The 23,813-nt window shown below is 36.4% G+C and overlaps 1 protein-coding gene across 6 annotated transcripts in view; it reads right to left on the bottom strand.

Moving 5' to 3' along the window:
• Nucleotides 1-23,813, bottom strand: part of SHPRH (SNF2 histone linker PHD RING helicase) — a 93,069-nt gene that overhangs the window by 22,392 nt on the left and 46,864 nt on the right. For 4 of the 6 annotated variants that reach the window (XM_061207671.1, XM_061207669.1, XM_061207670.1 and 1 more), the window contains exons 19-25: nucleotides 21,942-22,115; nucleotides 21,564-21,626; nucleotides 12,974-13,199; nucleotides 11,057-11,200; nucleotides 9,831-9,932; nucleotides 6,956-7,027; nucleotides 5,254-5,442 (exon numbers count right to left, since the gene is read on the bottom strand). In XM_061207671.1, coding sequence (XP_061063654.1) covers nucleotides 5,254-5,442; nucleotides 6,956-7,027; nucleotides 9,831-9,932; nucleotides 11,057-11,200; nucleotides 12,974-13,199; nucleotides 21,564-21,626; nucleotides 21,942-22,115 — 970 coding nt within the window. The remainder of the gene's footprint in view (nucleotides 1-5,253; nucleotides 5,443-6,955; nucleotides 7,028-9,830; nucleotides 9,933-11,056; nucleotides 11,201-12,973; nucleotides 13,200-21,563; nucleotides 21,627-21,941; nucleotides 22,116-23,813) is intronic. The other 2 variants (XM_061207672.1, XM_061207673.1) reach the window with 2 other exon arrangements.

Here is a 23,813-nt window from a genome sequence, read left to right as displayed (position 1 = left end):
AAAGAAAAGAGAAAAACAGAAAGGAAACAACAGGATTCTACACATAGTAGAATATGACACATGGTATTACTAGGTTTCTCTGAGAGTTTTAATGTAGAAATACAGTATTTTTTTTCTCTACAAAAAGGCTGTATAAAACATCTCTACTAGCAACAGATTTGCTTGTTAAAAATGTAGATTCCTGGACCAGATCCGAGATCTAACGAGTTAAAATTTATGGGAATGGAGCCTGAAAAAATTCTTTATTTTAAAAAGCAGACCACTTGATTATTAGACACTCAAAAGTTTGAGAAGATGAAGCATTGTGGTGTGTGTGGGACAGGCGGGAAGGCTTTGCTATGGCTATATCCATGTATTTTCTCCTGGATAGAAACTTATGACATAAGAATCGTGTCCATTATGGGGTCATGGTTTCCACTGACAAAAATGCTTTGTATGAAACCTAGCCAAACTGAGGACACGGGGAACAGGCCACGTGGGGCATATGTTCTGCCAGGAGGCCTACTTCACCCTCTAAGATGCCTGGCAGCTGTCAGAACTTGCAGGGGGAATTTTGTTTACTTTGTGAAATGCCCAGTAGGTTCCAAGGGTCATTCAGGAATACTGTCACACTACTGTTAGGGTAGATACAGTCTTTAACTTAAATGCATCCACTAATCCACTAATGAACATTTTACTCATTTTATTTATATGGTCAGTCAATAGGATTCCTTACATTGTGAAATACCAGTAGAAAAAAATGTCTTATATTATTTAATTCTATATTTATGTTCTCCAAATATCTTTTGTCAGAGATCAGCTATATGATTAAGCACCATGTATGATATTACACTGTTTGCTATGTCTGAGAGCCTTGACATGAATGCTTAGAGTAAAATAAACATTTCAGATAAAAACTTTAATGAAATAAAAAATTAATTCTCAGGAGTGTTTAATAAAAATCAGGGATTGGATAACCAACAATAAAAAAGAACCCCTAAGTTTAGGAATAGTATGAACTAATATTTATAAAATTTCAAAATAATGCCTTCATTATTCATATAGAGTCATCTTTATATCCCTCAACTCCAAGACAGATGATGTGACCATTTAGTGGGATAGTTTCAGATGGTCAGAGTACAGTGAGAGTCTGAGAAAACAATAAGCACATGCTTTAAGGAGAAGGTGGCAGAAATGTGACAGGCAGCAGAAGGCAGAAGTGCAGACAGAAATGGTGACAGAAAACAAAAGTTAATGTAGCAAGAAGCAATGTGAGAATGTGGAAAAGTGATAAAACTTGCTTGCATAGTAAGTACAATATTCAGTCATGTATTTAATGAAAAGGAAATGTAAGTATTTATGCATCAGAAAGAGAAATTAACTTTAGTGAATTCTGTATTCTTTTAATTTTTTTACGAGATCCTTCAATTAATTCATGTGTTTTCAATACCCATGAAAGACAGGAAGAAGTCAGAACATGATAAACAGAATTTGTACAGATATCCCTGTCCCAACAGGACAGCAAACGTAACTGTCCTGATCTCTCTCCTGAGTGTCTAGGAAAGCTGCCATAAAATGAACAGGTGTTTGGCTTTGATGGGCTCAATGACTCAGTTTCATAGAGGCTGTGCTGTTTACTGGTAGCCAGAGCAATCACTTCCTAAACCTTACTGCATGAAGCCTGACACAGCAGTTCTTCCTTATGCTCGTTCCCCATACCGTGATGAATGCTTTCACCTAAGGGTCAGCAGCCCTGCTTAGCCGTGAATGCTATCTGTGGCCCTTGGGATGCCTGAGGCAGGCCAGAGGAAAAGATAAAAGGGAAGAAGAAAAGGCTATAAAAGACTTTTTATGGGAAGGAAAAGGAGAAAGAAACCATAAGAGTAGGAGGAAAAGGGGAGGGGGGACTGAAAAGGAAAGCAGTTCTTTGTGTGGTGAATAGGTTAAAGTATACTAACTCTGGACATTATATACCGTCCACTTGGACCACCTATTCAACATTCAGATCTCATTGGTTCAGCTTCTACCACGTTTTCTCCTCCACCTCGCTTGAGTCACCCACTTCTACAGTCACATCTGGAGTACCGAAAACCTGTCCCTCTGGAAAGGACTAATACAAATATTATATGATATCGCTTATATGTGGAATCTAAAAAATGGTACAAATGAACTTATTTACAAAACAGAAACAGAGACACGAATGTAGCAAACAAACTTATGGTTACCGGGGGTGGGAAGGGAGAGGAGGGATAAATTGGGAGATTGGGACTGACATATACACACTACTATGTATAAAATAGATAACTAATAAGGACCTACTCTATAGCACAGGGAACTCTACTCAATTCTCTGTAATGACCTATATGGGAAAAGAATCTAAAAAAAAAAAAAGAAAGTGGATATATGTATAACTGATTAACTGCTGTACTCCTGAAACCAACAAAACATCATAAATCAACTATATTTCAATAATAATAATAATAAAAAGATCTCCTATTCTCTGATAAGGACCCCTATCCTTATAGCTTGGTGGTGCAACAGCCCAACCTGCACCTGTTAGTTATTCGATTTCAATGAGATCTCTACTTTCTCTCTACATATCAACACTCTCCCTGTCTTTTCAAGAATCTTGGATTACGCATTATCCTTTTTCTCTCCTATATCTTCAATCTATTCTTCTTTATTGAAGATTAAACATGCTCAAGAATCTTTTATATTAAACAGAATAAAACAAAAAAACACAAAGCCTTTCTGCACTTCATATCCCCTTCTGGTTACAACACTCACTTTTCTACTTCACAGCTAAATTTATGAAGTAGTTGGGCATTTTTCTCTCGTGACCTATTCATTTCCTGTTCACTTCTCATTCCCTCCCAATCTGCTTTTTGCTAATACATTTCCACTGAAAGGGCTCCTTTTCAATGACCTTCAGTAGCCAAATCAGTCCAGTTGAGCCACCTTCAGCATCAAGGGATACAGCTGATAACCGCCTCCTCCTTGAAGCCGAGTTTGAGTGGCCTCTGTTGGCAGCATGTTCTCCAGGACTGCCTATGCCTCTAGTTGCTCTTTCTTGGTCTCCTTTTTCAGCTCCTCTCCCTTTATTCCACTTTTCTAAAAGCTATGGAGTGCAGCAGGACCTGATCTGAAGCTAAATTTTATGTTTCTTTCCTTAGGCCAGCTCATACACTTTCATGGCTTCAAAGATCACTTATGCCAATGACTCTGAATTTTCTCTCTCCAGCTCCACATATTAACACTTTGCTGGAAAGTTCTACGTGGATGTCTTAGGCACTTCAAATATAGTATATCTAAATGTACCCTTCTTCCAAGTACCTTATATAGTAACTGTACTTTTAGCCACCTGATTTTTCACATCAGAAACCAGGGGTCACCTACGAAATCTCCTTCTTCATCAACCCCTCCGATACTGTATCTCACTCATCAACTCTACTCCAAACATCTCCTGAATATATCCACTTCTTTCCATCTCCACTGCCACCAACCTAATCAAAGCCACCATCACTACTGTTGTAGCCTCCTAAACTGGTTTCTCCAAATTTTTTTCTACTCTAGTCTTTTCTATTCCTGCTAATCTAATTTCCATACTGTAGCAAGAGGAATCTTTTAAAAATCCAAGTCTGATCATGATACTCCTCTGCTTATAACATATAACATGTTAATAGCTTTCTTTACATGAAAAGAAAATTCTCAGATACTCAGATGGCTCTTCAATATCTGGCCCCTCTTTGGATTCCAGACTCATTTCATTCCATTCTCCTTTGTATTTTCTATACCGCAGCTACTCAGTTCCATTTGAGTTTCTTCTTGTCTCAGACCTATTCACATACTGGGATTTTTGGTTGTTTGTTTTTTTCTGTCTAGCAGCCTCCTCCTGACAAGATCACTTTTACCTTCTCTCCAGGTTGGCTGATCCATTCATCCTTTAGACATCTACTTAACTGCCATTCCCTCAGAGAAGCCAGGTTTGATTTTCTTTTGTAGTGCTTATCACATTAATTATTTGCTTAATGTCTGTGCTTTCTGCCTCAACTCAAACTCCTTCCCCCGGCTGCCCATGAGGGCAGCAATCATACCTGTTTTATTCATGAGTGTGTGTTGCATCTGTGAGGCCCAGCACACTGCCTGGCATACAGTATGTGTCCAGTAAACATGTACAGGAAGAATGAATGAATGAACGTTCATCCCAACTTTGGGATTCTGTTTACCTCAACACACTTGAGAGCACTGTGACTGATATTTTCAGGTTTTACTCAAATGACAGTGGGAATAAATAGCAATTAGATATTCTTTAATGGAACTCCAGTGTTCTCAGGAGGGGGCATCCTAACAACTGCCTAACTCCTGGCAGTTTCAACTTGTGGTTAATTCTACTCACAAAATACAACCCTGAAAAATAAGTGAGCAGAGAGCATCAGGGACCCAGAAGGAGAAGAAATGAATGAAAAATATTCTACTACCTCTTGCTTATGAGCCAGCTGCCCCATTCTCCCAACCACTCCTTCTGGCCTATATTCCCTACTATACTCATACATTGAGTTGTCCTTTGTCTAAGTTTGGTTAGAGAGAAAAAAAAAAAAGCATGCTTAAGTAAAACAAAGAACAAAAAAGTCTAGTGAAGGCTGCTCATTAAATAAATACCCCTTAGGCAGAAAGTCCAGTTACAGATCCTATTTGGATTTTAAATTATAGTCTTACTTCTTAAAGTTCTGAATGAAGCATGGGAAAAATATTAGGAAAATAAAGCGAAGTTTTGGCTAAACTCTGAAATACCAATCCATGCCATCTAAAAGCGCACTCCCTCCTTCTTGTGATAGTCTTCACTAACTTCAATAATCAATTTATTTTATCCTTCAGTTTGGTGGGGCACATCTTTTTTTCCTGATACCCAGGGTTGAATGGAAGAATGAAGAAAAAGAAACCTTGAATTTAACCAGAGCTCTATCAATTTGTAATGGACAGAAACACTGCAAAAGTAGTAAGGGACTGGAATTCTAAGATGTTACTTTTTTTGCCACGATGGGCATAACTATTACTAACTAACTATGTTTGAAAAAGCGTTCTTGTGTTCCTCCCACAAGGAACGAGTAGATGGTAAAGCTGAGGCTTTCAGGCAGTGTATCTACAGACAGACAACAGTGGTTGCTCCATAGTCACTGGGCCAGCCTTGTTCTGATTTTGATGCTCTCACTGCCAGACACTGATTCCTATTATTTTGCTCTGACTATGCATCTACATGTTCTTAACCGACTTTACCTTCACAGGGATGTCCTCTTCCTGGCTGGCTTTCTCTGAGGTGAAGACATACGAGATTTCTTTATGAGATGTGGTCTGGCGGCAGATGGCACACTTAATGGAGCGTCTGTGAGACCCCACGCTGTACTGTTCGATAATAATTGAAACGCATTCATTACAGAAACAGTGCCCACAGGTCAGTACTGCCCACTAAAAAAGAAAACACATAGAATATGCCTCAGTGAGATGCTATCAAAGATGCCTTCCAATCTATAAACATATTAAAAGGAGAAGAGAGTCATAATTTCATTTCCTAACTATTTCATGATATAAATATCCTTTAAGTCATAAAAACTAAGTTATACTTTTAAACTAACTATTTTTTAGTCCAACCAGACTAAGCTTTCATAGTCTTTAGTTCTGTTCACCCTAATAGGAGGATAACAGTCAGTCAGTCATCATTATTTTGTAAGATGCTCGTGTTCTCATTTCAGCATTTAGGAAAAATGCAAATTACTCTTTAGCACTCTCGCAGTAGAGTAACAGAATAGACTGACTACAACATTAATTTGGACATAATGTCATGTTCAATATATTCTACAGAACTTATTAATAAACAGATTTACATTTTCACATGTTAAAGCATTTATTATATAGAAAATGAGATGGAAATGTTAAAGATAATAAAATTTCTGAGACAACCTAGTTGCATGAATCTCATCAAAACTAAAAGCAAAGAAGAAACTACTTACACCATGATCCTTTCCATTTTTATAGTGATTTTTATCAAAATGTTTTTATCACTGATTTTTAACAGTAATTGCCTATATCTGTACATTACTATTCTTCTGCTCAGTTACCAATCTGTCCTTTTCAGATTTATTATCAATAAAATATCCTTTAAAATCTTATCTTCTCCATGAATCATGGAAACTAAAAGGTATGTTCTTTCTGATTATTGCTGGTCAGAATATGGAACTCATATATTTAGGCTTCTACTCTCAGCTCCATAGAAAAAAGTGCCAAGGACACTTTTACTCATTTAATAGTAATAGACTTACCTTTCAAAATTTGAAAAGCAGTGAATATACTGATATTACATATATTTATTTATCATACAAAGTAGGAACTTATAGTATCATAAATCACATTTCATAAAGTAAAAATAAGAATCTCTTTGAGGAAAACTAATACAGTTCCATTAAGTTTATAGACATTTGTATACTAATATTCACAAAGAAATATACTTAATTGATATAATAGTCTTCTAAAAATCACATATGAATTCCCTCAGGATTGCTGTTATTTGCACTTTAAATCCTGGTACTATTCGACAGTAATAATGTTAAGTAAGAACTACGTTACTACACCTTTGTCATAACTTAAGTAAATCTGTGTATGCTGTATTATATTTCTGTACAATTACCAAATAACCATGGTAAACTGACAGACTCAAGCGACTGGAAACAATACTTAAAATTATTCACCTTTAATGAAAAAGATGGGGCTATTCTAGAAATATGTTTTCACCTACCACTTAAGGGAAAACATTGCTCAAACATATTTGGCACTAAGCCTGTCAGTTAACCTTTGGCCCTACCTTTCAGACAGAGGTAGTATTTGCCTTGCATGCAAAGTGTGAGGGTGGGGCAAGTTGTATGTAAAAGCCTTTGAAGACTGTAAAGTATTTTACAAATGCATGTAATATTTATTATAATTTCACCTGTTTTCCCAGTTGCCGAGCACAGATTGGACAAGGTTCTGGATTAATACCTCCTGATGTTTTGTCCTGAGACTATCCAAAAAAGAATTAAAACATATATTAGTTATATTTTAAAAGCTGCTACATGTTTCACAGCTCATTTATAAAAGTTAACTGTTGGCAATTAAAATAATCTAGTCATTGAGATGACCTAATAATTCATATATTAATACTATCATTCCTGGGATTTAAAAATAACATTTATTCAAGGAGTGAAGAAAAAAATGGACACAATTTTTAACACAGTTTGCTAAAGTTATCATATTACTGTATTTGTGATTATGATAGAAGGCAAAATAAAAAGCAAAATATGATATAATTTACCTAAATTCTCAAATTTTACTTTCATGTTAGATATATTTTTTTAAAAGAGAAATAGATATTCTGCATGTCCACTTGGCATGGGATCAAAGATATTGGGAAGAGGCAGCATTTATTCACATAACTCCTTATTAATACTGATTTCTTCTCCATATCCTTTTTCTAATCTCACTAAGGCAAAGCAAATAATTAGAAACCAGAAATATTACTGATTTGACACCTATCTATGCCGGGAAATTATGTTGAAGTATAATAGCTTTTCAAAGTCTCTTTAAAAACTGAAAGAGTTCCAAAAAAGTCATCAAATGAACAGGTTTTAAAACTGACGAAAACATAAAGGAAAGTAAATTAGACTCATAGATTACTAAATTGTTCTTGATTATCCTTTGACTCTTATAAGCAGAAAAAAAATAGCTAAATTGTGCATGGATTCAGAAGTTCTAATGGTTAAAACAATTCCATTAACTACAATGTAAGTATGCAGCATTTAAAAAAAGTTGGACTGAATTATTCTTTTCCTCTGTTAATTATTGATTTGTTTCAGGTAACATACAGCAAACCACCTAAAACCTTAGTGGCTAAAAAAACATGAATTTCTCCTGATGCTACAAGTCACCTGGGTTATTTTGGGATGCACTGATTTGGCTTGGGCTGGACGGTCCAGGACGGCCCACACTCATATCTAGCAGTTGGTGGGCTAGCTGGTCTGGGGAGAGGGCTAAGCTGAGGTTTTTACCCCTCAAGAAAGGTAAGCCGGGCTTCTCCACATCGTCTCAGAGTTCCAAAAAATGACACGATTGGGAGAATTCCAAAGTGCATGGACTTTTCAAATCTCTGTTTGTGACACAAGGCCAAAAACAAGTCATCTGACTAAGCCTAGAGTCAGTGTAGGAGGGGATTAACCAAGAGTAAGCACACAAGAGAAGGTATTACTATAGCATTTTGTAAACAATCTACCAGAATTTACAATACCTCTTCTAATTTATTTAATGTAAGAATTAGCATTTTTTCCATAAAGGGCATGATTGTAAATATTTTAGGCTTTGTGGGCCATATGATCTCTGTTGCAACTCCTCAACTCTGCTATTATAGCACAAAAGCAGCTGTAGACAATACTTAACGAATGAGTATAGCTGTATTCCAATAAAACTTTATTCACAAAAACTGGTGATGGGCTGGATATGTCCTATGCTTAGTAGTTTGCAGATTGCTTACTTTCCTTCATTTATAGAGTAAATATTTTTTTCTTATATTTTTTGCCAAATGGGTTTTCCTACATAGATTATATCCTTGGAATTTTAATTTTTTAAAAAATAATTCAACATATAGAGGATATCAACTTATGTTCCATAACTAAAAGAATCATCAACTATCTCTTAATTTTGACTCTCACATTTAAAGTACAGAAATCTTATATTTTAAAAACTCATGTCCAGAAATATCAAGACTTTTTTTCCTGAATGTTATTTTTCTATAGCAAGCATTTTGCGAGATTGACTTAAAGTTCTTCTCTTTTTTTCCCTGCCAAAATAGTAGTCATCATTATAATAATAGTAATAATATAATAATATTAACAGTGAATACCTAGAAGGTGCTTAATAAACCAGTAAACACTCTAGCACTTACATATATTAATTCATTTGATCCTCAAGAGAGCCCTACAAGATAGTGTTACTTTTCTCATTTTACAGATGTGACAAAGAGAAGTAAATAACTTGAATAAAGTCCTATATCTAGAAAACAGTGGCATCATGATTCAAATTTGCACTACCTAGGTCCAAAAGTCTACCTTCTTAACTACTATGCTATTTTACCTATAAAGAATGTCCAACTTTTTCATTTTGTCATTGCTGAGATTTAATGATTCACTTAAATGTATTTGGTACTAGTTTTCCGGACCAATTGTAGCCTACTGCTTTTCTTCATTTGCCCTATCCAAAAATCTACTATTATATGTTGTTCTGATAAGTTACTCTGCCACTCCCATTTATTCTTGCCAGAAAATGGAATTATATTCATCAATGTCTAATACAGTACTTTGCTTACTACTAAGAAAATATGTTGTGAATTACATTAAATAATTCATTACCATGTCCTCTTATTTAGCAGCTTTCCAAACACACTTCACAGTTTCAAATAACAAATTAAAAAAATCTGTGTATGTGTTATTGGATGCATGCGTTTATCTTTGCTGAGTGGTATGTTGTAATACTTTCACTATTCAGGGTTTCCAACTACAGTCTGTTTACATTGTGCTATACTATATACTGCATACCCTTTACATTATCTGTACAACATATTTTCTATAGATATCATCTTCTTTTGTGATCTGTGTAGCTACTGCAGACATAGCTAGTGTTCTGACTCATATAACTAACACAAACAAATAAAAGAATGATAAAAAAAAACACCTATACCATTAATTAGGGGACTAATAGATTAAATGAAAGGAGTCAATAAAGTGGTTTATTGATAATACAGTATGGGAAAAAGTAGCATCTTTTAAAAACAGTACCTTCTCCAAGTTAGTTAGGTAAAGAAGCTGCCCAAGTTTTTTCTGAAGCTGTGATGTAGCAACAGCTTTATCATTTAGTAGTTTTATACGATTTTGTTCTACCTAAAAACAAAACAAAACAACTTCTTTATTCTAAGATGGTAACATTATATTAAACATGCACAATTCTTCTATTTTAATTCTTTCTTAAAAAGTGTCCTATTTTATGAAAACATATTTACATGTGAAAACTCAAATTTGCAAAATGGATACTAGATAATATTAACATATTTCAAAAAATATATATATTTTGTTGTATAGAAGACAAAATTCAATGTAGAATTCTTTTAAATAAAAAGCTTCCCTATATACCTGAAGTAGGTTAAAAATCAACCAAAGGCTATTTGTGTATGATTTTTCAGTAATACATTTATGGGATAAAGAAAAATAAAATGGTATGCTACTTTGGCCATACAAATGAAGTGATTTTAAGAAATCCAGGGAAGAATCTCTCTGCTCCTCCTTTCTGTGCCCCCCACCTCAGTAGAATACGGTAACAGAAAAAAAAAATAATAATAAGAGGAATTTGTTTTCACTTAAAACTTATTGAGAATTCTATTTTAAAAATGAAGTGAAATAGTATATAATGAATATTTCTAAGTTTTTCTAAGTTACAGTCTCCAAGCTTTATAGAAAAAAAAAAAGATTTAAAAGATTAAAGGAATAAAAACAAATTCTAAAGAAAATAATATTTTTAATATGAAGAAAAAAAGTTGGTGGAGTTATTTTTTAAATTCTGAGATACAAAGAGGAATTTAACAGATGATAAGTTGTCAATATCTGTTCATCATTAGCAAAGGAAAACATTGCAAAATCAGTTCTTGGTTGTTCTTATGGAAGATTTTTTTAGTTCTGAAAAAGCTGAAGTAATAGGACATATGTCTAAAAACTGACCAAGAATATCTTTAGGTTTTGGCACGCAAACGGTGCTCAAGAATAGATGAATATGCAATGTAGAGAGAAACAAATAAACGTGCAAATGCACCCAAACAGTGAATGCTAAGCATGTATTAGACATGAAATTGCTCATCTCTGACCTACAAAAACAAACAACTTCATATGGCTCAAGAGCAGATATGAAACACATATTGAAGACTTCACTGCCCTGACTCTATACCTTCTATGGATCTTGGATTTTTGTGACATCTATTTGCTGTGTTCTTTTCTGTGATTCATTTGCAAATTACCTCATGTGGTTCAATGATATGAGGAACTGGTGGATTGGGCTTTGGCTCCCTAGGATCACGTACTCTTAGTCGTTCTGTAGCCATTGCAAGTTCATCAACAGCAGACACACGATTCCTCAGAGCCATCCAATATTCATGAAGCAACTGAAGGAACAGAAAAGACAGACAGTGGTAAAGCACATGATTAAAACTGGTTAAAACCACCAAGATGTCCCTTGGTCAAGAGTCTTCAGTGAGGTCTTAAAACATACACAGTGTTTTCATTATGGGTCTAAGGTACAAGCAATTCTTGGTCCATTTTTAGGATGAGGAAGTGGGACTGAATAATATCCACAGGACACTATAGTGTATTGCCTCTTCAGAATCTCAGGAACAGCACACGCCAAGATCTCTTCGTAGGACCAAAGATCTTTACAGATCAATACTAGACTGGTGGAATCTCTGTTTTATTTTTTAAAGAAATATTTTTTATTATAAAATATTTCCCATTCTCAAAATAATATGTATATATGATAATGAGAATATTAAAGTATACAACTGAGTCCACATCATCCGAATTAGGAAAGAGAATAATGCCAGTTCCTTAGAATGCCTGTGCTCCTTCTCAACTGCATCACTCTCTTGCCTCACACATTCTTCCTTCAACCCCCAACAATGGGGTAACCACTATTCTGAATTGGACTTACTATTCTGTACTTTTTGCTGGAGTTATACTAATCTATACAGCCTTAATAATCTGGTTTTATATGTTTCTGAAATTTATAAAAATGCTATCAATCAGTATAAAATGTTTTGATATGCCTTCTTCACTAACTAACATTATGCTTTGAGTTAGATCCTGATTGATGTGCGTAGCAGTAGCTCATTCATTTACACTGTTGTTAAAGGGTTTAGTCTGCAATGTTACGGAGAACAAATGAACAAAGATCTGGGTGAACTGCATGATAAGCACTCCTCTGACTCAGAGCATGTGGCTAAACTGAGCTCAAAGGAAGAACGTAGGGGCAAATGAACACTGTATGTAGTATTGTCTCTTCCATGACTTGCTGTAATTAACTGTGTTAATGTGCTTTTGCTTTTAGAATAGTAATGTGAAAAGAAAAATATTATTATGAACCAATGATTTTGATGCTATAGAAGTATCATTCTTCAATCTATCAAATGTATGAATTGATATTATAGACAGCACAGCTTCTCTTTCTTGAGAGAAATTTTTATCCTGCTTTAAAAGGCAAGAACTTTAGATTAAAAAAATAAAAGATATCAAATGGAATATAACATTATAAATAAAAAACCCACTTCTTTTATTTCCTCACCCATCTCACTTGCAAAGTAGGACAAGGGATTAAAAAATCCACATATAAAGAATAATTCAAAATTAATGAATTCTGGAATCTCAAGCATAGAGTTATAAGATGATGAAATTATTAAAGTATAAATATGAAGAGCCCCTTTGTGCATTATTAATTGCAATGGTTTCTAGTCTTGTATGTTGAGAAATGTTTACTATGTTCTCCAATCTTTAAGGTTGTTGATGTTTGGTTGTTATTCACAGAGCAAAAGAAAAAAACAAAAAAGGAAACAAAGCCACACTCTGATTTCAGAGAACAGCAGTGTAAGACCAAGCTAAGACTAGAATAACACACTTTCATGGAAAAACAAAAGGTTTCATATAAATTTCATCTTAGTAATGATTTTTAGTAATTTAATAAACAGAAACTTCTCATTTGTTCAGTATTATTGTATTTATTATTCATCATTACAATCATTACATTTTAGGGAAAGATAAATTACGATCCCTCAACTCTCTAAAGCAGATTTTTAAAAACTGAAGAGAGAAAAAGGAAAGTAGCAACTAAAATTAATGTAAAGGAGGAGAATTTTTAATATGGGAAGGAAGTTTTAAATTACTGTTACCTTATATTCTTTCTTCCAAGCTTCAAAGAGATCCATTGAAGCACTTCCCTCATCAATGAATTCAACATCAAATCTATGTGATTTTCCAAACGATAGCAGAGCTTTCATGGATCGCTCTGTCTCACTTACTGCCCACAGACCCCGGTTGGTGGTAGGTATTCGATCATCCACCAGTCCTTCTTCATCTTCTATCATCTCCTCAAATATTGCAGTCTGGCCTTTGACTCTGAAGACATTCGAGAACAAAACCACAGTAACTACTGTCAGTGGGTAACAAGTACTATAAAAATGATATTGCCAGAGCTAATAGGAAAGCAAGGTCAAAAACAAAAATTTCAAAATTTCATCAGCATCTTTCAATGTCATGTCTACAAGATCGTGCTTACAAGTTTTTGGAAAAACCATACCAACTCTGAAAATGCTTGAGATATCATACATTTGACAACTGCTTTATTGAGAGCAATCTGGCCTAATAAAAAATGGCAATAAATTCCAGGCTAAAATCTTGCTGAGAATTAAAATAATACAAAACACAAATTACCACCACTATCAACCATGCAAAAATAAAACCGAAAAACCACAAGATGACCTAAAAGTACACTGTTGATTTTTTATTTTTTTGAGGCAATCAGACTTGAGTCTTTTCTCAATTTCCATGTTTGTAAAATAGGAATAATTTTGCTAAATGTACTCACTAAGTAGCTTAATCCCTGACACAAGGATGAAGACTTCAAACCTGTGTTGGAGAAAGTGTATTACTAAAAAGAGCTAACATTTTTATAGACCATTTACCATGTATCAAACACTATGCTAGAGAAGAGACCTTCAAGATGGCGGAGAAGTAAGACGTGGGATCACCTTCCTCCCTACAATTACATCAGAAATACACCTATATGTGGAACAACTCCTACAGAACACCTATTGAATGCTGGCAGAAGACCTCAGACTTCCCAAAAGGCAAGAAACTTCCCATGTACCTGGGTAGGGCGAAGGAAAAAAGAAAAAACAGAGACAAAAGAATAGGGATGGGACCAGCACTTCTGTGAGGGAGCTGTGAAGGAGGAAAAGCTTCCACACACTAGGTAGCCCTTTCACTAGCAGAGACGGGGGGTGGGTGGTGGGGAAGCTTCGGAGCCACGGAGGAGAGAACAGCAACAGGTGTGCAGAGGGCAAAGTGGAGAGATTCCCGCACGGAGGATCGGTGCTGACCAGCACTCACCAGCCTGAGAGGCTTGTCTGCTCACCCGCCGGGGCGGGCGGGGGCTGGGAGCTGAGGCTCGGGCTTCGGAGGTCAGACCCCAGGGAGAGGACTGGGGTTGGCTGGTGAACACAGCCTGAAGGGGGCTACTGCGCCACAGCTAGCCGGGAGGGAGTCCAGGAAAAAGACTGGAGCTGCCAAACAGGCAAGAGACCATTGTTTCAGGGTGCGTGAGGAGAGGAGATTCGGAGCATCACCTAAACGAACTCCAGAGACGGGCGCGAGCTGCGGCTATCAGCGCGGACCCCAGAGACGGGCATCAGACGCTAAGGCTGCTGCTGCAGCCACCAAGAAGCCTGTGTGCAAGCACAGGTCACATCCACACCGCCCCTCCCAGGAGCCTGTGCAGCCCGCCACTGCCAGGGTCCCGTGATCCAGGGACAACTTTCCTGGGAGAACACACGGCGCGCCTCAGGCTGCTGCAATGTCACGCTGGCCTCTGCCGCCGCAGGCTCGCCCCGCATCCGTACCCCTCCCTCCCCCTGGCCTAAGTGAGCCAGAGCCCCCGAATCAGCTGCTCCTTTAACCCCGTCCTCTCTGGGCAAAGAACAGACGCCCTCAGGTGACCTACATGCAGAGGCAGGGCCAAATCCAAAGCTGAACCCCAGGAGCTGTGCGAACAAAGAAGAGAAAGGGAAATCTCTCCCAGCAGCCCCAGGAGCAGTGGATTAAATCTCCACAATCAACTTGATGTACTCTGCATCTGTGGAATACCTGAATAGACAATGAATCATCCCAAAATTGAGGTGGTGGACTTTGGGAGCAACTGTAGACTTGGGGTTTGCTTTCTGCATCTAATTTGTATCTGGTTTTATGTTTATCTTAGTTTAGTATTTAGAGTTTATTATCACTGGTAGATTTGTTTATCGATTTGGTTGCTCTCTTCCTTTTTTTTTTTAAATATAGATATATATATATTTTTCCTTTTTCTCTTTTTGTGAGTGTGTATGTGTATGCTTCTTTGTGTGACTTTGTCTGTAGAGCTTTGCTTTTATCATTTGTCCTAGGATTCCGTCTGTCCTTTGTTTTTTTTTAAATATAGTTTTTAGTGCTTGTTATCATTAGTGGATTTGGTTTTTGGTTTGGTTGCTCTCTTCTTTCTTTCTTTCTTTTTCTTTTTTTTAATGACTTTAAAATATTTTTTTATTTTTAATAGTTTTTAAATTTTTTATTGTAATAACTTTTAAATTTATTTAATCTTTTTCTTTCTTTCTTTCTTCCGTCTTCCTTCCTTCCTCCCTCCCTCCCTCCCTTTATTTCTTTCTTTCTTTTTTTCTCCCTTTTCTTCTTAGCCGTGTGGCTGACAGGGTCTTGGTGCTCCGGCCGGGTGTCAGGCCTGTGCCTGTGAGGTGGGAGAGCCGAATTCAGGACATTGGTTCACCAGAGACCTCACAGCTCCACATAATATCAAACGGCGAAAGCGCTCCCAGAGATCTCCATCTCAACGCTAAGGCCCAGCTCCACTCAACGACGAGCAAGCTACAGTGCTGGACACCCTAGGCCAAACAACTAGCAAGACAGGAACACAACCCCACCCATTAGCAGAGAGGCTGCCTAAAGTCATAATAAGGTCACAGACACCCTGAAACACACCACCAGACATGGTCCTGCCCACCAAAAAGACAAGATCCAGCCTCATCCACCAGAACACAGGCACCAGTCCCCTCCACCAGGAAGCCTACACAATCCACTGAACCAACCTTAGCCACTGGGGACAGACACCAAAAACAACGGGAACTGTGAACCTGAAGCCTGTGAAAAGGAGACCCCAAACACAGTAAGTGAAGCAAAATGAGAAGACAAACACACAGCAGATGAAGGAGCAAGGTAAAAACCCACCAGACCAAACAAATGAAGAGGAAATAGGCAGTCTACCTGAAAAAGAATTCAGAGTAATGAGAGTAAAGACGATCCAAAATCTTGGAAATAGAATGGAGGAAATACAAGAAACGTTTAACAAGGACCTAGAAGAACTAAAGAGCAAACAATGATGAACAACACAATAAATAAAATTAAAAATTCTCTAAAAGGAATCAATAGCAGAATAACTGAGGCCGAAGAACGGATAAGTGACCTGGAAGATAAAATAGTGGAAATAACTACTGTAGAGCAGAATAAAGGAAAAAGAATGAAAAGAACTGAGGACAGTCTTAGAGACCTCTGGGACAACATTAAGTGCACCAACATTTGAATTATAGGGGTCCCAGAAGAAGAAGAGAAAAAAGAAAGGGTCTGAGAAAATATTTGAAGACATTATAGTTGAAAACTTCCCTAATATGGGAAAGGAAATAATCAAGTCCAGGAAGCGTAGAGAGTCCCATACAGGATAAATCCAAGGAGAAACACACCAAGACACATATTAATCAAACTATCAAAAATTAAAAACAAAGAAAAAACATTAAAAGCAGCAAGGGAAAAACAACAAATAACATACAAGGGAATCCCCATAAGTTTAACAGCTGATCTTCCAGCAGAAACTCTGCAAGCCAGAAGGGAGTGGCAGGACATATTTAAACTGATGAAAGGGAGAAACCTACAACCAAGATTACTCTACCCAGAAAGGATCTCATTCAGATTCGACAGAGAAATTAAAACCTTTACAGACAAGCAAAAGCTAAGAGAATTCAGCATCACCAAACTAGTTTTACAACAAATGCTAAAGGAACTTCTCTAGTCAGGAAACACAAGAGAAGGAAAAGACCTACAATAACAAACCCAAAACAATTAAGAAAATGGTAATAGGAACATACATATCGATAACTACCTTAAATGTAAATGGATTAAATTCTCCAACCAAAAGACACAGATTGGCTGAATGGATATAATAACAAGACCCGTATATATGCTGTCTACTAGAGAGCTACTTCAGACCTAGGGACACATACAGACTGAAAGTGAGGGGATGGAAAATGATATTCCATGCAATTGGAAATCAAAAGAAAGCTGGAGTGGCAATTCTCATATCAGACAAAATAGACTTTAAAATAAAGACTATTACAAGAGACAAAGAAGGACACTATATAATGATCAAGAGATCAATCCAAGAAGAAGATATAACAATTGTAAATATTTAGCACCCAACATAGGAGCACCTCAATACATAATGCAAATGCTAACAGCCATAAAAGGGGAAATTGACAGTATCACAATCATAGTAGGAGACTTTAACACCCCACTTTCACCAATGGACAGATCATCCAAAATGAAAATAAATAAGGAAACACAAATTTTAAATGATACATTAAACAAGATGGACTTAATTGATATTTATAGGACATTCCATCCAAAAACAACAGAATACACTTTCTTCTCAAGTGCTCATGGAACATTCTCCAGGATAGATCATATCTTGGGTCACAAATCAAGCCCTGGTAAACTTAAGAAAATTGAAATCGTATCAAGTATCCTTTCTGACCACAACTCTATGAGGCTAGATATCAATTACAGGAAAAAATCTGTAAAAAATACAAACACATGGAGGCTAAACAATACACTACTAAATAACCAAGAAATCACTGAAGAAATCAAAGAGAAAATAAAAAAATACCTAGAAACAAATGACAATGAAAACACGACGACCCAAAACCTATGGGATGCAGCAAAAGTAGTTCTAAGAGGGAAGCTTATAGCGATACAATCCTACCTCAAGAAACAAGAAACATCTCAAATAAACAACCTAACCTTACACCTAAAGCAATTAGAGAAAGAAGAACAAAAAAACCCCAGGGTTAGCAGAAGGAAAGAAATCATAAAGATCAGATCAGAAATAAATGAAAAAGAAATGAAGGAAACAATAGCAAAGGTCAATAAAACGAAAAGCTGGTTCTTTGAGAAGATAAGCAAAATTGATAAACCTTTAGCCAGACTCATCGAGAAAAAAAGGGAGAAGACTCAAATCAATAGAATTAGAAATGAAAAAGGAGAAGTAACAACTGACACTGCAGAAATACAAAGGATCATGAGAGATTACTACAAGCAACTCTATGCCAATAAAATGGACAACCTGGAAGAAATGGACAAACTCTTAGAAAAGCACAAGCTCCTGAGACTGAACCAGGAAGAATTAGAAAATATAAACAGACCAATCACAAGCACTGAAATTGAAACTGTGATGAAAAATCTTCCAAAAACTAAAAGCGCAGGACCAGATGGCTTCACAGGCGAATTCTATCAAACATTTAGAGAAGAGCTAACACCTATCCTTCTCAAACTCTTCCAAATATAGCAGAGGAAGGAACACTCCCAAACTCATTGTACGAGGCCAGCATCACCCTGATACCAAAACCAGACAAAGATGTCACAAGGAAAAAAACGACAGGCCAATATCACTGATGAACATAGATGCAAAAATCCTCCACAAAATACTAGCAAACAGAATCCAACAGCACATTAAAAGGATCATACACCATGATCAAGTGGGATTTATCCCAGGAATGCAAGGATTCTTCAGTATACGCAAATCAATCAATGTGATACACCATATTAACAAACTGAAGAAAAAAAACCATATGATCATCTCAATACATGCAGAAAAAGCTTTTGACAAAATTCAACGACGATTTACGATAAAAACCCTCCAGAAAGCAGGCATAGAGGGAACTTTCCTCAACAAAATAAAGGCCATATATGACAAACCCACAGCCAACATCGTCCTCAATGGTGAAAAACTGAAACCATTTCCACTAGGATCAGGAGCAAGACAAGGTGCCCACTCTCACCACTATTATTCAACATTGTTTTGGAAGTTTTAGCCACAGCAATCAGAGAAGAAAAAGAAATAAAAGGAATCCAAATTGGAAAAGAAGAAGTAAAGCTGTCACTGTTTGCAGATGACATGATTCTATACATAGAGAATCCTAAAGATGCTACCAGAAAACTACTAGAGCTAATGAATGAATTTGGTAAAGTAGCAGGGTAGAAAATTAATGCACAGAAATCTCTTGCATTCCTATACACTAATGATGAAAAATCTGAAAGAGAAATTAAGGAAACACTCCCATTTACCCTTGCAACAAAAAGAATAAAATACCTAGGCATAAACCTACCTAAGGAGACAAAAGTCCTGTAGGCAGAAAACTATAAGACACCGATGAAAGAAATTAAAGATGATAACAAACAGATGGAGAGATATACCATGCTCTTGGATTGGAAGAATTAACATTGTGAAAATGACCATGCTACCCAAAGCAATCTACAGATTGAATGCAATCCCTATCAAACTACCAATGGCAGTTTTCACAGAACGAGAACAAAATATTTCACAATTTGTATGGAAACACAAAAGACCCCAAACGGCCAAAGCAGTCTTGAGAAAGAAAAACGGAGCTGGAGGAATCAGGCTCCCTGACTTTAGACTATACTACAAAGCTACAGTAATCAAGACAGTATGGTACTGGCACAAAAACAGAAACAGAGATCAATGGAACAAGATAGAAAGCCCAGAGATAAACCCACGCACCTATGGTCAACTAATTTATGACAAAGGAGGCAAAGATATACAATGGAGAAAAGACAGTCTCTTCAATAAGTGGTGCTGGGAAAACTGGACAGCTACATGTAAAATGAAATTAGAACACTCCCTAACATCATACACAAAGATAAACTCAAAATGGATTAAAGACCTAAATGTGAGGCCAGACACTATAAAACTCTTAGAGGAAAACATAGGCAGAACACTCTATGACATAAATCACACCAAGATCCTTTTTGATCCACCTCCTAGAGAAATGGAAAGAACAAAAATAAACAAATGGGACCTACTTAAAAGCTTTTGCATAGCAAAGGAAACCGTAAACAACATGAAAAGACAACCCTCAGAATGGGAGAAAATATTTGCAAATGAAGCAACTGACAAAGGATTAATCTCCAAAATTTACAAGCAGCTCATGCAGGTCAATATGAAAAAACAAACAACCCAATCCAAAAATGGGTAGAAGACCTAAACAGACATTTCTCCAAAGAAGATATACAGATTGCCAGCAAACACATGAAAGGATACTCAACATCACTAATCATTAGAGAAATGCAAATCAAAACTACAATGAGGTATCACCTCACACCAGTCAGAATGGCCATCATCAAAAAATTTACAAACAATAAATGCTGGAGAGGGTGTGGAGAAAAGGGAACCCTCTTGCACTGTTGGTGGGAATGTAAATTGATACAGCCACTATGGAGAACAGTATGGAGGTTCCTTAAAAAACTAAAAATAGAACTAACATAAGGCCCAGCATTCCCACTACTGGGCATATACCCTGAGAAAACCGTAATTCAAAAAGAGTCAAGTACCACAATATTCATTGCAGCTTTATGTAAAAGAGCCAGGACATGGAAGCAATCTAAGTGTCCATCGACAGATGAATGGATAAAGAAGATGTGGTACATATATACAATGGAATATTACTCAGCCATAAAAAGAAGTGAAATTGAGTTATTTGTAGTGAGGTGGATGGACCTAGAGTCTGTTATACAGAGTGAAGTAAGTCAGAAAGAGAAAAATAAATACTGTATGCTAACACATATTTATGGAATCTAAAAAAAAAAAATTGGTTCTGAAGAACCTAGGGGCAGGACAGGAATAAAGATGCAGAGGTAGAGAATGGACTTGAGGAGACGGGGAGGGGGAAGGGTAAGTTGGTATGAAGTGAGAGAGTGGCATGGACATATATACACTACCAAATGTACAACAGGTAGCTAGTGGGAAGCAGCCGCATAGCACAGGGAGATCAGCTCGGTGCTTTGTGACCACCTAGAGGGGTGGGATAAGGAGGGTGGGAGGGATATGCAAGAGGGAGGAAATATGGGGATATATGTATATGTATAGCTGATTCACTTTGTTATATAGCAGAAACTAACACAACATTGTAAAGCAATTATACTCCAATAAAGATGTTAAAAAAAAAACCCCCAAAACCCCCACTATGCTAAGTAATTATATGCCTTTTCTTATTTAATATACATAAAAAAAACTCAGTGAGGTGTTATTATCTTCATTTCACCAATGAGGATCCTGAGGCTTAGAGAAGTAATCTGTGCACAGTAGTGAGCAGAGATTTGTGGTCATATCTGTTGGACTGCAGAGTCTGTGGACTCCCGTAAACTGTCCCTCAAGCACATGTTACTACACGACAGGAGCATTTGGGGGTTAACGTCAGCACAGGTGAAACTGAGCATGTTAAATGGGCAAATGCTAAAGTTTAGTAAATTGACTGGATATGAGGAAAAAATATAAGAAATGTTATTGTGAGGAAAATGTAGTTGTAGAAATTAAAATACCAAGTCTTGTAAAATGTTTCATTTTCCTGATTGGAAATAATCAATCAGAGAACTTACGTGTGAGAAAATAGCTTCGATTCATACTCTGTGAACAATTCATCAGCCTTACAAAAGACACAGCTGGAAAAGAAGAAATTATCAGAGAAACATTCACAAACATAACCGCAATCCGGTAATTTCTAAAAGAGGCTTAGTATTTTATACTTCACATTTTCTTTACAACAAATATGTCATTTTAGAAAAAAAAAAATACGTGGTCCTCAGGTATGTGGTCCTAGAGAGGTTTTTTTTTTAGTTAGATTAATAATACATCTCTACTTCTGTCTGAATTCAAATGAAAAATGTTTTATTATGTGAGCCAGTGTTTTTTCTCTCAGGAGAAATCTAGCTCAATGGAATGATGCCATTCATTGGATGATTTCTCCTATTACCTACCAATTGAGGGGAAGCCTGATTGGCCGGAGGTGGCAGATTGTTGCAGACTCAATAACATGACGAGATGGAGGTCCCTCCAGATTTTTTACAGCATCTCTTACTTGCTTCTGGAACTTACTTAGCTCTTCCATACGTGTTGTAAGTAAGAACTGAAGACCTCTGCAGTCATGGAACCTGATTCCCATCACCAGCACCACACACAGCAAAGAAAAGAACAGTAGGTCAATTTCCTAAAAATTCAAGAAGTGGTTGGCAAAGTGTTAAAGAAACTGCAACATTTTACCTAGTCACACCTGAGTGAGTTTACATTAGGAGTATATTCAATTGGTATCTACTAGTAAACAAAGAATAACAACATTGGGTTGTCTACTACAAAAGATAACAAAAACATTTGATAGTGCCTGCCCTCAGAACCGAAAAAAAATATGCAAAATCTATGTCTGTGTCTGATGTCTTTGAAAGATCAGGATTGCCACATTCTTTCTTTCTAATACTGATTGACTACAGATGTTCCCCTGACACCTGTGCTCTACGTAGAGGTGACTGTAGGATGAAAAGTAGAGACAGAAAGCTGAGAAGAAAGGAGAAAAGTAGCCAAGAATTCTATTCCATATTGTGAGGAACTTATACATATACACATATATTTTTATTAAGCATTTACTAAATGCCAGGCACTTTGCCAAGCACTTGTATAACCCCAATAGATACCCAACTGTGCACGTTATAGATGAAGATTAATGAATTAAAGTAATTTAACTAAAGATACAAAGTTATTATGTGGCAGGGCTAGGAGTTAAACCCAAACACAATGCTCTTAACCATTCTGATAAACTATAAATGAAATGGGTCAAGAAAAAAAATGTATGGATGTGTGTGTATGGGTTTTTGAAAGGAAAATGAAAGCCTAGATAATAAGAAATTAAAAAACAAAAAATATAAACAAGATTTGTTTGCTTTTTAAGTTAAGAGTATATCCTTCTTCCTAAAATGCCATATGCCATTCTCTCCAAATTGTTCAAAAGAGCCCACTTTCCTTCCTAAAAGGCTTTCCCAATATTTCACAACACTAATCTATGTTTCTTTCTGTTCATGGAGTTTATTAACATTATTCATTTTAGTACTTTGTTTAGTTTTTATACATACATTTCTCAAATTATTTATGACTCTTGTCGTCTCATTAAGCTAACCTTTAGAAGGTAAGAATTAGATTATACCCCCTTTTCAAAAACATATATAATAGGCATAGAATAGCTGCTCAGTAATTTCTAAAAAAATTTACTTTGAGATACTTAAAATTAGGTTAGGTATCAATACTATTCACAAAAAGAAAACAAAGTTTTTTATTTGTAATTTATTACAAATTTAAACTGCTCTTCGAAAATTAACTTTGAACCGATGGGAAGAAGTGGCTTTGGAAAAGTTCTCTCCACTAACTCAGGTCTGAGCATGTGAGTAAGGGCTGAAAAATATCACAGATCAGCATTTAACATGTCTTAGCGATGTTCTCTCTTGCAGGTCCTTTAAATGAAAGAGAAGAAAACATAGTAACAGAAGGTAACTCTTAGATACCATACTAATAGTAGGTACTATTTTAAGTAAGCACTTTCAAATATTAATTTACTAATCCTCACTATAATGCTGTGTGGTTTTATAGATGAAGAAACTAAGGCAGAGAGAGCTTATATAACTTTCCCAAGTTCAAAGAGCTAACAAGTGGTGGCACTGAGGTATGAACACAGGCAGTCTGTCTTGAGAATCTACCTGTGCTCTTAATCACCAAGCTACATAGTCTTCCCCAAGAATCATTAACAAGCAAACATAAGTAGTTTGGTGTCTGAGATATGTCTCATTAAAAAACACAGCAGCAGTGTT

The sequence above is a fragment of the Eubalaena glacialis genome, chromosome 12, assembly GCF_028564815.1.
Source record: "Eubalaena glacialis isolate mEubGla1 chromosome 12, mEubGla1.1.hap2.+ XY, whole genome shotgun sequence".
NCBI lineage: Eukaryota > Metazoa > Chordata > Mammalia > Artiodactyla > Balaenidae > Eubalaena > Eubalaena glacialis.
The sequence above is the reverse complement of the archived record's forward strand: the minus strand, read 5'-3'. Positions and strand labels throughout refer to the sequence as shown.